The sequence below is a fragment of the Rhineura floridana genome, chromosome 17 (assembly GCF_030035675.1).
Source record: "Rhineura floridana isolate rRhiFlo1 chromosome 17, rRhiFlo1.hap2, whole genome shotgun sequence".
NCBI classification, from domain to species: Eukaryota; Metazoa; Chordata; class Lepidosauria; order Squamata; family Rhineuridae; genus Rhineura; species Rhineura floridana.
In genome coordinates this window covers 15,045,078-15,058,249 of record NC_084496.1, presented here as the reverse complement: position 1 = coordinate 15,058,249, position 13,172 = coordinate 15,045,078, and the positions used below count along the sequence as shown (strand labels likewise).

The window sequence follows — 13,172 nt, the reverse complement described above, 5'->3', positions numbered from 1 at the left end:
GCATTTTTTCCCAATCTCCGTATTTGTTCCCATTTAGGAAGGTGATCTTGAAATATTGGTGCTCTTAAAATCCCGTTTTTCCTAAATAGGATAGATTTCAACATCTCGACGTGCCGCACGCAAAAAGCACGTGATTACTGCAGCGTCTGTAAGGAACGCAACTGGAAAACACACAACACCGTTGGCTGAAATTCTCTGAACTTATTTTGTTCTCTCTCTCCCTTAACTGTCGCGAACTCCCCGCCCCCCGCCGGATTTAACGTGTTTTGCTATTATTTTCTAGGAAAAACTTTGTTTATTAATCCGCTGAAAGGTAAGTAGGTGTGCGTGCATGCGTGTGTAGTAGTCCACTGAGGGAGGGAGTGTCCCAGTTAAAATACTGCCAATGACCCTGAAAGCCCTTGGATTGTTTAGGCAGAAGTGACTTGCCTACCTCTATCTGAGACTGCCCATACTTTAAGATCTGTATCTGAAGCCCTGTTAAAATGTCCACCAGTAAAAGGATTTGGTTGGCAAGCACTCCCGCCGTGGCCCCACAACTGTACAATGCTATCCCCCACAATCAAAGCAGATCTTATCCCTGGATATTTTTAAAGAGACCTGTAGAAAAATCCTAACTTTTCTCCTTGACTAACAGCAGCTAGGACTATGATTGTGTAGCCTAATCTCTGCGGCTGCAAGATACTGTATTTTTGACATTGGAGTGATACTTTTAATAATATAGGCTAATTTTGTTGAGATGTTCTTAAATGTTGTATTTTATGTGAACCACTTTAAGATGTTCCCCATCCCTCTTAAAGCAACACACCCCAATATGTTCATTTCATGAAAATAATATATCCTCTTCCCCAATCCTATTTTATATGTGAATATGGCAGACCAATGGATAGCATTTTACAAGCCGTTATGTCTACTTTGGCCCTCAGAGACAGGTGGGTTTTCAAGTGTGCTTTTATTTTCAGGCCATGCGTTTTACTGTTGTAAAGTTGGAGAGAGTTAGATGCTGCGCAAGATGGTGCTGTGTGGACTGCCAAGAGTGTTTACCTGGATCTCTCCCCCCCCCCATTTTATCGGTCCATTTCTCATCACGACACACAGTGGCAGGAGGTCATCATGGCGTTGCTATGGAGGGTTATTTGTACGCAGCTGTTTCAAGCACTCTTTCTGACCTCTCTGCCTCATTCTGACAAAAAGTTGAGGAATCAACTGGAGGAGGAGACCGTTGGTTTAAAACAACACCCCCCAAAGTCCCTGGAGCTTTGAGTGTGCCTTTGGATGATCATCTTTGGCTTCCTGTTCATTAGCCACCTCAGAACAATTGCCTTGTGTGTTCCTTATTCCTCTTAATGTATCTGTTTGCCTACTACTTTAGAGCTGAGAAAAGCAGGCCATACAATCCAAGAACAATGCTCTCCAAACCCCTAGCCTTGTACCTGACAATGGCTGGCTTATTCCACAAGATACCGATACTTGTCCCAGTTCTCTCTGAGAAACGTTGAAACCTCTTGGAAGTAAACAGCCAGAAGGACCAGACTGATGAAGAAGACTGTCACAAGGAAGCATTTGAGTAAGAAAAAATTTCTCTTGCGAGGTCTGGTTTTCAAATAATGATCCACACAGTCAGCAAATGAGTACTTCTTTGGGGAATAGCCCAGGTGCGCACGAGCTTTATCTATCTTGAATGTGTTTGTGCAAGACACATTATGCACCTGTAAAGTAAAAACAAGGGCGGAGTTGGTGTTGTTTTATTTAGTTATATTAAAATAGTATGGCAGCGAAGAATGAACAAAAGTGGGGGAAGCCTGGTCTACTGCAGCCTTGCCAGACTCATTGCCTTCCAGATGTTGCTGCACAATTCCCATCATCGTTTTCATCATCCATTAATAATACTTTGCATAAGAACCTAAGAAGAGCCCTGCTGGGATCAGTCCCCCGGCCCATCTGTCCCAACCAGATGCCCCAATGGGAAGCCCGCAAGCAGGACTTGAGCACAACAGGACTCTCTGCACCTGGGATTCCCAGCAAATGGCATTCAGAGGCATGTTGCCTTTCAGGTAGAGCATAGCCATTGAGGCTGGCAGCTGTTAATAGCCTTATCCTCCATGAATTTGTCTAATCCTCTTTTAAGGCCATCCAAATTGGTGGCCATCACTACTTCTTGTGGAAGCAAATTCCATAGTTTCAGTATGCACTATGGGAAGCGTATAATTTTCCAAAGTGTTCACATACTCCAAATCCTTACACCATCCTTGTAAGGTAGGCCAGTACTGATATTCTCCACCACCACTGCCCATGCCAGCTGGGGCAGACAGAACCTTGAGTCCACCAACAGCAGGAGGGCATCGGGTTAGGGAAGGCTGGCCTAGTGGATGGAGTTGGATCAGTCATGACATCGGCTTTTCAATTTCTTTCACCTTTGCTCCTCAAAAGGACCCGTCGAAAGCCTTTTAACTCAAATCCAGAGTTATAAAAAAAGCCACAGAGGACCATTCCTTGAATTTTCACTTTGAATAGATCAGGAGTGGGGATCAGGCATCTATCAGGGATAGATCAGGCAAAAGTTTTATCTCCCCACCCCTGTGGGCCAACTTTGACAGGTGGGTGGTCCTGTCCACCTGTCAAAGTTCACTGTTGGGGCTGGGAGAGGGGTCTACTTCACTAGCATGTTGCCTCTGGGGAATGGGCTGCTGAAGCAACACCCAATAGGATTGAACCCTGACCACCACCTCCAAATATCACCTGACATCATCCAGTGATGTCAGTTATTGATCAGGTGGGCATGGTTTGGGGAAAATGGCCTTAGGGGCCAACTTGGACTCTGGTGGACCAAGATTGGCCTACGGGACAGACATTCCCCACCTCTGGAATAGATGCTTTAAAATATCCCCTCCCCTGTGGAAGTGAGAGCTGCTCATGGAAACCAATGGAGACTGCCAAGATTTTAAACACAACTGTGATTGGGCAGGAGGGGTGTCCTCCACCCCTGAAAGCAACAATAACAAAAGGTAGCAAAGTCTAGAGCCCCTGTTCTTTCTAATTCAGGTCTTACTTTGTGAGTTTTGTTTTGTTTTTGAACATTTAAAAAATGTGATCCACCTGAACACTAGTCAATGGAGCCTTGAGCAGGCTAACACCCACTTAGTTTCAAATAATGCTACAATATCAGTTGTCCCCCAGCCCATTCACTGGGCCACAATAGCAAATTAGAGGAATATTATCTCAGAATAGAGACGTCCTGAGACACAGTAAGGTAAGCTGGCAAAGAACAAGAGTACTATGCAATTAAACTTTTTAAGTACATGCTGTCCAGAGGCAACCACTGTCTTGACTGCCTCAGTTCCCCACCTGTAAAATGGGCTGATTGTGCAGGACAAAGGTCCCAAAGCTGACAAACAAGGATGAAGATTGTAAAGCAATCTGTGTGCTGCAGCGTCAGGGACATGTTGCTTTTAGTATATTTATATATGCCTTTACATATATAAATGTGTTGCTGTGACATTTGTTGTTTTATTACTGCTGCTGTATTATTTTATTATGAAATTGTTTTTGTAATTGTTGTTTGCTTTTGTTATAAGCCACTTCGAGTACAGGTTTTTTTTTTTTTGTAAGTTGCTCTGAGTTCCTTTTTTGGGGGAAAAGCGACTAATAAATATTATTAATAAATAAATAATAAATAAATAATAAATTGGTTTTCTTGTGTTTCCTATTTTGTGAAAGACCTTGTGGGGTGGGGTATAAACAACCAATAAGTAATCACACAGGTATACATTACCTCATTTCTGGTGATCAGAGGTGTAATTTCAACAATTGGCATCAATGCATTGTGCACATTTTCCATTACTACAGCTGTACAAAGAAAGCAACAACTTAGGGGCACAAAGGTCACTTGACACAGGAAGCTGCCTTATACTGAGTCAGACCCATGGTCCATCTAAACCAGTACAGGCTGCAATGACAGGCAGCAGCGCTCTGTTCAGACAGAGGTCTTTCCCAGCTCGGCCTGGAGATGCCAGAGATTGAACTTGGGATCTTCCACACACACAGCATGTGCTCTACCACTGAGCTATGGCCCTTACTGCATTTGCAGAACTGAACCTTAAACAGAACGGAACAAGTTATTGCTTGGATTGCTAAAAAGAGCTGCAATTAATTTTTTTGCTGAAAACGGTGTTATTTGTTTCAATAAGATAAAGAAACGTACTGGCCACTGTGTGAGTCTGACTGATGACAGGGTTTATACTGCCGCTTTGAGCCATAAATCTTCCATCCTTTAAGGTTTGGTATGGTCTTGTCCTGAGGTCCCCAATGTGCTATCCTTTGGCACCTGCCAAGGCCTACTGATCCTCCCAGTTTTTGTTTAATTGAGGGTTGGGGGGTTGGCTGGCATTTCGCCTGTCTTGGGGAGGAGGTTCTGAGCGCTGCCAGGTTTTCTTCTATGAAATGGGTATTTTGTGGTAACCCATGACAGTTTCTTAGATTTCTAAATGTGCCCCCAGACCCAAAACAGGCCAAATTACCGATTATATTAAATATGTTTTAGTATGCAACAAAACAGTGCAGTTTTAAACAGCAATTGTCACCAGAGGTGGCCCCAATCCGGATTTAAACCATGTTGTGTGAGGTGGATCCTTCCTTTCCCTGCTGTTGTTCTGATAAAAATTCCTCCCGCTGAATGTGCAATTTGTCTTAGGAGTGAACTTCCCAACAGGAGCTTCCCTGCACTCCTCAAGGCAAAATGCAGATGGGGATAGGGGTGTATATGCGGAGGATGCAATCTTTGTTGGGATGGCATCAGGGGTGAGGAAAGTTAACCTCACCTCCCTGCTGTCTCAACCCAGGTAAGCCCTCCCCCCATTGCTGTTTAAAGCTTCACTTATGGTAAATGCAAAAAACACATTTAATGTAATGGGGTTATTTGTACATATTTAAACAATGGCTTGGCACCATGTCATTGAGCTTCAGAAAGCCTGAGCAGAGTTTCTGGCTTGTACACTCCCCATGTCACCTCTTGTGAAGGACATCTACAGAGTTCAGTGTCTGTTTCGAAATATCACAGCTTAGTATTATGTGAGAACCAGGAATCCTGGCTTACAACAAACGTTTAAACAAGCCAACAACAGTTTGCTGCAAGACAAAATTCTTGGTTGATATAGTCCAGATCCAAGATTCTTTGAAAGAGCAAGTAAACTTAGCAAAAGTACGCATTCTGGCTGGTTCCCTTCAAATGAATCTTTTTTTTAATAAAAAAAACTTTAAATTGCAGCTACAATGTATACATTCACTTAAATAGCAAAATCCAGACCACAGCACATGAGGGTTTTGTTTTTTAAAGTCCTTTGCCCCCTGCCACAGTCTTGATGAAAAGTTGACACACACCCTAAATGCACCTGGGGGAGGGTTGCTGGGACCAGTAGAACGGAAAGTTACCCACCCCCGTAAGCACTGTGTGGCTTCCAGTTATGTTAGTGTCACATGTAGTTTCATCTTTAAAATTCCAAGTCATTATTGTAAAACATAAATTGCCTTCAGTGTGTCAGCAGAAAGACAGGATATAAGTGAACAAATTAATGAAACACATCAGTATTGGAAATCATGGTCTGATTAGTGTTTCTAAGTCTGATTTGAAGGCAAACAATGTGCACAAACCATAGTTTCCTCAGTTTGGCTGTAAACAGCAAACTATGGTTTGCCACAAAAGAGGAAGTCAGGGAGAAAATCAAAGAGGAGGGAGTTCCTTGGGCATACAGCTTGTTCATGTCATTATCCCTAGCCATAATTTGGTTCTATGCCTGAACTAAACCACTGTCATAAAAAAAGAAAAATAATTATTGAGCAAACAACTGGAAATATTTTACCTGACAGATGAACTAGAAAAACAGGAACACGTATCCATGGCTTACTGACACCCAATCCTTTAAACTGAAAGAAACATTGAAATATTGAGTACAGGCAGGTTTGAATGCAGAGATGTCGCTTAATTTCTTGCCAAACGTTAGCTGGACAGAACCATTTAGCTGATTTTTTTTTAAAAAACCCACTATACCACATCCACTGCTAATTAGTGCAAGACCTTACGAATCTTCAGGCACAGTAAAGCAGGGATGGAGAAACCGGGGGCCTCCAGATACTGGGATGATGGGAGCTGCAGTACATCAACATCTGGAGGGCGATGTGCCACAGGACTGCCATTTTTGATGCAACAAATTAACACAGCCTGCCCTGTAGAAATTACCTTCCTTGAGTGCAAATTCATTTTTAATAGCACTGCTAGAGATTATCTGGATGGAACTGAGGAAGCACAGCAATGGGGAGTGGTTCATATAGCATATGCCTTCTTCTATTGCTATGGCATGGAATCCAAGGACCAAATGACATGATATGTTAGTTATGTAGTTGTGTCTGAGTGCAGGGATTTAAAAACAAAAAGTGCCAGCATCCGAGGGCCAATCCAAATCAGGATCCTAGGATGGGGACAGAATGGTTTTATCCCTTTGCTTTCCAATATATTTCAGTCTGGATTGCTTCACCCCATGATTGCAATCTGCATAGATCAGAGGTGGAGACTCTCCAGCCCAAGGGCTGAATGCAGCCCTCTAGGCTGGCCTTAGGACTCTCCCCAGCCTGCGCCCCATTGTCAGCCCAGCTTCAACCATGATAATGCCTCTCACTTGCCTGGACGGAGAGATGCTTGTGTGTATGTAGAAACCTGTGGCTTTTGCATGGTTAGAATGTAGCCTACTGAACACAGATAAAAGCCACATCTGTCGCTCTGCCCACTTTGACCTCTGGCCCCATCACAACTGGCATGCAGCCTCTGGAAGATTGCCTACATGGAAATGCAGTCTTTGGGGTGAGAAAGGTTCCCCATCCTGATGCAAAGGTACTGAGGCAAGAAAGCAAAACACTGCAATCCATGTTCATAAAAATTGCTGAAATATATCCTATATGCACTTTTCCTGGAGTAAGACTCACTGAGTTAAATGGGGCTTATTTCTGAGAACTGCACTGCTAGTTTCCAATTCTAAACATCTGGGCTTAAGAGGTTTTAGAACACAAAGAATTTTGTATTATTTTAAGACTATAAGGAATAGCTCTTGTACTCACCAGCGGAGATAACCATTCAAAAAGGTTAACTTTCTCGTTGTCATTGATAAAATATGCCTGACCACCCTAGAAAGAACACAGGGAAAAGAGATCAGAATGGGTTGGTGGCCCTCCAGATATGGATGAATACCCCATCAGCATGGCCAATGATCATGGATGATGGAAGCTGGAGTCCAACAGCATCCAGAAGGCTACTTCATCAAGGTGTGCACTGCTTGAAATGACATAATTGCCTACGAAAACAATTTCCATGATACAGTGAAGATAGAGAGCAGCAAATGACATCTTCTGCCAGAGCTTTAAGGTCCTCCATAGCTGGCTGATCTAGGAAATAATATTTCTGAGCAAAGTTGTTTGATTTTTTTTTTACTGTGTGTAACAGGAGAGCCCATTCTGATTTAAGAGGGAACAAAACCCACATGGACACCTTTCACACCCAACTGAGAACTGTATGATTTCTTGAGAGCTCTGAAGGTTGACTTCCGGGAAGGGTGACTTAGCCTGTGCCTGCTTTTGAGACGGGCTCCTGCCTCAAAAGAAGCTTATTCAGATATATCAGTCAGATTTTTTTTTTTTGACTGATTAAACTTCTCCCGGGTAGGGAGAAACGAAGAGATTAACCTCAAAGCCTATTTTTGTTGGGACGACCAGATCTCATTAATTTATGGGACGAGGTCCAGCCGACGAAGGTGGGACGGATTTTCAACAACAAGCTCTATCTGATAAAGCGAACGTTCATCTTATCTTCTAAGAGAGAACGCACTAACAGGCAAGCACCCTTCTTTCTATATTTTTCTTTTACTTGACTTAAATTGTTGCTGTTTAAAAGAGATTTGCCAGATTGATCGGTTTTTGACATCTCACTGGGGAGCCATAACTTCTCTCTGCTACTCACTAATTAATAGCTTATCTCTGTTTTTGTTGCAAAAAGCTGTCCTGGATTTGCATTCTAAAGATATACACAGAAGAGGGATTTCTATTCCAGATTTTTATTTTGAAGAATATTATATTGTCTGAGACTACTCTCTTTTTGGTCTATTTTATTTTGACGAATCTGTTTCCTGACGACCGCCATTAATTGTTTCGATCCTGGGAACTGCATTTTGTTTACTTAAGCATGGAGAGATAAGGCTGTCTGCTCTGTTTATGCTGTGATGTCACCAAGTTTGGAGTATTAACCCAATTGTTGCTGAAATAAGAAGTGGTTTTCCTATATTTTTCTTTTAAAATGGCAATTAAGAAAGTGGCTGAGAATCTGGAAATAACTATGTTTCAGAAAATAATGGATGAGATTGAGATAACGAAACAAAACCTGCGACAGGGTTGTAAGGAGCTGAAAATTGAATTGAGTAAAATGAAGCAGGAGATTAAAGATATAGGGGTCCCTGTGAGAGAGGTGACCCTGGAAGGGGTCCCTGTGAGAGAGGAGACCCCGGAGATTGGAACAAACGTGGAACAGGAAAAAGATTTGGAGTCTATGGACTTTAGAAACAAAATCTATTGTTTGGAGACACAGGAGATTAAAGACATAGGGGTCCTTGTGAGAGAGGAGACCCTGGAGACTGGAACAGGGGTCCCTGTGAGAGAGGAGACCCTGGAGACTGGAACAGGGGTCCCTGTGAGAGAGGAGATCCCGGAGATTGGAACAAACGTGGAACAGGAACAAGATTTGGAGTCTATGGACTTTAGAAATAAAATCTATTGTTTGGAACTCAATGTTATCTCTGAAGAAATTAATGAAGATTCTAGAGATAAAGTTATCAATGGCATGGATAATCTTCTGGACTGGATTGATGTGATGGAGCCCAATATAGAGAAAATCTATGGAATTAACTGCAGCCATGTGACAATGGAAAAACTTTCAAGAGATGACCCAGTGTATTTTGAAAAAAAGAACAGAGATATGATTTTACAGCAGTATTTCAGCAACCTATTCAGAATGGATGGCAAGAAAATATTTGGGATAGAGGTAATTCCCATCAGACTCTTACTATATGACTATGGCTTTGACAGCAAGATTATTATGGAATACTGATAATGGAAGATTGGATACTGAAATTACTGGACTTAACAAGACTACTGAAGATGGAAGATGGAAAATGGAACTAATAGGGATAATAGAACAATGGCTACTGAAATTACTGAACCTAACAGATTCTGATGTGATGGATTAATTGAAATGTTTATTTTGACTATGGTTATGACAATAAGATTATCATAATTAGTAATGAGATGGATTAATCGATATGCTTATCTGGAAAAAAAAATTGATAGATATATTTCTTAAAGAATTGAAACCTCTCTTTGACTTTTTGTGGAAAGAATAAAGTAATGTTTATGAGATTTGATGATTAAGTAAGATAACTACTGGAGGAAAGTGATTTTATAATATGACTTAAGAGACAGGATTGTTATATATTATAGACTTATAACTGATTTGATCTTTGACAAATGGGAAGTCAATATTTTACTCTTTATTTTTTATTTTTGTTTTTTTTTTCTTTTTTTTTTTTTTGTTTAACTATTTTTGATTTTGTTTTTTGTCTTTGAATGTTTTATGATTTCGTCTTGTATGTTTTATGAAAATCTGAATAAAAATTATTGAAAGGGAGAGCTCTGAAGGTTTAGGCTTCCTACTAAAAGAAAATCCTAAATCGCATAAAACATAAAAACAGATTTAATTGTACAGTATCATGTCACTAGTGCTACCCAAATGTCCAGTTTTTCCCTGGCACTTAAACAACAACAAGTTGGGCCTCCCTGGGGACAGCACTGTATATATTGTGGAGGGGCTACTCCAGAAAAGGCCTGCTCTGTTGTTGCCACCCTCCAGACACCCCTTGAAGATGGATGCAGAGAAGGGTCTCGTATTATGATCTCAGGGCCTGGACAGGTTCATCTGGGGAAAGGTGGTTCTTTAAGTATAGCAGTTCCAAGTCACGTAAGCTTTAAACTATGAATCGGATCTGGGTATCCTCCCAAAACCAAATGAGGGAGTAGGGTCTGTTAATATGTTAATGCTGTGAATCTTCCACATATTCTACTGTATATTTTGGACAGTTGTTTGTTCCCTCTGCATTTGGATACCTTTTAAGATATCGTAACCAAAATTTGCAGGATGGTTCCTGAGATCAAGGAGCAGGTTTTCCTCTCTGTTTGGATACAATTGGACACCATTTCGAATCATAAAGGCAGACTAAACCTTTCAAAACTGCACTGATTTTAACCCCCCCCCCTTTTTGTTTCTTACCATTTCCAAGCAATGCTGTGTAGGACGCCGCTATTAAGTTATATATCACAAAAATGCTACATCCTCCAGGGGCCTTACTCCAAGGAAATGTGCTGCACATCCCTCCCTAGAGTTCTCAGCAGATGGAGACTTGGAGCATGCATAACTGGAGCATGGACTGCATGGAGCAAGGAGTAATGGGTTGCACCTCACAAGGACTGGGAAGAAAGTATTTGGTCACAGCATGGAGAAATTCATCAGGAGAGCTTTAAACTGAATCCTAAGGGGGAGGGAGACAAACTCTGCGGTAATAATTAACAAAGGCTTGTGCACGACTTCCGGGAAGGGTGACTTAGCCTGTGCCTGCTTTTGAGACGGGCTCCTGCCTCAAAAGAAGCTTATTCAGATATATCAGTCAGTTTTTTCTTTTTTTTTTGACTGATTAAACTTCTCCCGGGTAGGGAGAAACGAAGAGATTAACCTCAAAGCCTATTTTTGTTGGGACGACCAGATCTCATTAATTTATGGGACGAGGTCCAGCCGACGAAGGTGGGACGGATTTTCAACAGCAAGCTCTATCTGTTAAAGCGAACGTTCATCTTATCTTCTAAGAGAGAACGCACTAACAGGCAAGCACCCTTCTTTCTATATTTTTCTTTTACTTGACTTAAATTGTTGCTGTTTAAAAGAGATTTGCCAGATTGATCAGTTTTTGACATCTCACTGGGGAGCCATAACTTCTCTCTGCTACGCACTAATTAATAGCTTATCTCTGTTTTTGTTGCAAAAAGCTGTCCTGGATTTGCATTATAAAGATATACACAGAAGAGGGATTTCTATTCCAGATTTTTATTTTGAAAAATATTATACTGTTTTGAGACTACTCTCTTTTTGGTCTATTTTATTTTGACGAATCTGTTTCTTGACGATTGCCATTAATTGTTTCGATCCTGGGAACTGCATTTTGTTTACTTAACTATTGGAGAGATAAGGCTGTCTGCTCTGTTTATACTGTGATGTCACCAAGTTTGGAGTATTAACCCAATTGTTGCTGAAATAAGAAGTGGTTTTCCTATATTTTTCTTTTAAAATGGCAATTAAGAAAGTGGCTGAAAATCTGGAAATAACTATGTTTCAGAAAATAATGGATGAGATTGAGATAATGAAAATTGAATTGAGTAAAATGAAGCAGGAGATTAAAGATATAAGGGTCCCTGTGAGAGAGGTGACCCTGGAAGGGGTCCCTGTGAGAGAGGAGACCCCGGAGATTGGAACAGGGGTCCCTGTGAGAGAGGTGACCCTGGAGACTGGAATAGGGGTCCCTGTGAGAGAGGAGATCCCGGAGATTGGAACCAACGTGGAACAGGAACAAGATTTGGAGTCTATGGACTTTAGAAATAAAATCTATTGTTTGGAACTCAATGTTATCTCTGAAGAAATGAATGAAGATTCTAGAGATAAAGTTATCAATGGCATGGATAATCTTCTGGACTGGAATGATGTGATGGAGCCCAATATAGAGAAAATCTATGGAATTAACTGCAGCCATGTGACAATGGAAAAACTTTTAAGAGATGACCCAGTGTATTTTGAAAAAAAGAACAGAGATATGATTTTACAGCAGTATTTCAGCAACCTATTCAGAATGGATGGCAAGAAAATATTTGGGATAGAGGTAATCCCCATCAGACTCTTACTATATGACTATGGCTTTGACAGCAAGATTATTATGGAATACTGATAATGGAAGATTGGATATTGAAATTACTGGACTTAACAAGACTACTGAAGATGGAAGATGGAAAATGGAACTAATAGAGATAATAGAACAATGGCTACTGAAATTATTGAACCTAACAGATTCTGATGTGATGGATTAATTGAAATGTTTATTTTGACTATGGTTATGACAATAAGATTATCATAATTAGTAATGAGATGGATTAATCGATATGCTTATCTGGAAAAAAAAATTGATAGATATATTTCTTAAAGAATTGAAACCTCTCTTTGACTTTTTGTGGAAAGAATAAAGTAATGTTTATGAGATTTGATGATTAAGTAAGATAACTACTGGAGGAAAGTGATTTTATAATATGACTTAAGAGACAGGATTGTTATATATTATAGACTTATAACTGATTTGATCTTTGACAAATGGGAAGTCAATATTTTACTCTTTATTTTTTATTTTTGTTTTTTTTTTTCTTTTTTTCTTTTTGTTTAACTATTTTTGATTTTGTTTTTTGTCTTTGAATGTTTTATGATTTTGTCTTGTATGTTTTATGAAAATCTGAATAAAAATTATTGAAAAAAAAAAAAAAAAAAAACAAAGGCTTGTGCACAGTAAAAGGAACTGATGGAACGGTTCTAATGGGGCCCAGTAATAGTCTTCATAAAAATGTAGGAAGGAAGCCAGGCCATAAATTACATGGTCTTCCATATCTGTATACTAATGCCCAGAGTAAGGGAAACAAATAGGACAAACTTGAACTCTTAATAGAGGAGAGTAAATATGACTTGACAGGTATAACTGAAACTTGGTGGGATGACTCCCATGACTGGAATACAGCGACTGAAGAATATAGCTTGTTCAAAAAGAACAGAAGGAATAGAAAGGGAGGTGGAGTCATGCTATATGTTAAATATATATATCCCTGCATAGAAAAACAGGAGGATGAGCTTGGTAGCTCCACTAAGAATATCTGGATTAAAATTAATGGGGAAAGGAATAAAAGGAACATGGTGGTTGGAGTCTACTACCGACCATCCAGTCAAGGAGAAGATGAGGATGAAAAGTTTGAAAAGCAAATTGCCAATGTTTTGAGGAAGCATGATG

At 40.4% G+C, this 13,172-nt stretch overlaps 1 protein-coding gene across 2 annotated transcripts in view; it reads right to left on the bottom strand.

Moving 5' to 3' along the window:
- Positions 1-51: 51 nt before the first annotated feature.
- The window catches only part of LOC133372101 (putative short-chain dehydrogenase/reductase family 42E member 2), a 40,701-nt gene continuing 27,580 nt past the window's right edge, over positions 52-13,172 (bottom strand). For both annotated transcript variants that reach the window (XM_061600362.1, XM_061600361.1), the window contains 4 exons: positions 7,105-7,170; positions 5,856-5,919; positions 3,773-3,846; positions 52-1,709 (listed from right to left, as the gene is read on the bottom strand). In XM_061600362.1, the coding sequence (XP_061456346.1) occupies positions 1,449-1,709; positions 3,773-3,846; positions 5,856-5,919; positions 7,105-7,170 (465 nt within the window). In that variant the 3' untranslated portion in view covers positions 52-1,448. The remainder of the gene's footprint in view (positions 1,710-3,772; positions 3,847-5,855; positions 5,920-7,104; positions 7,171-13,172) is intronic.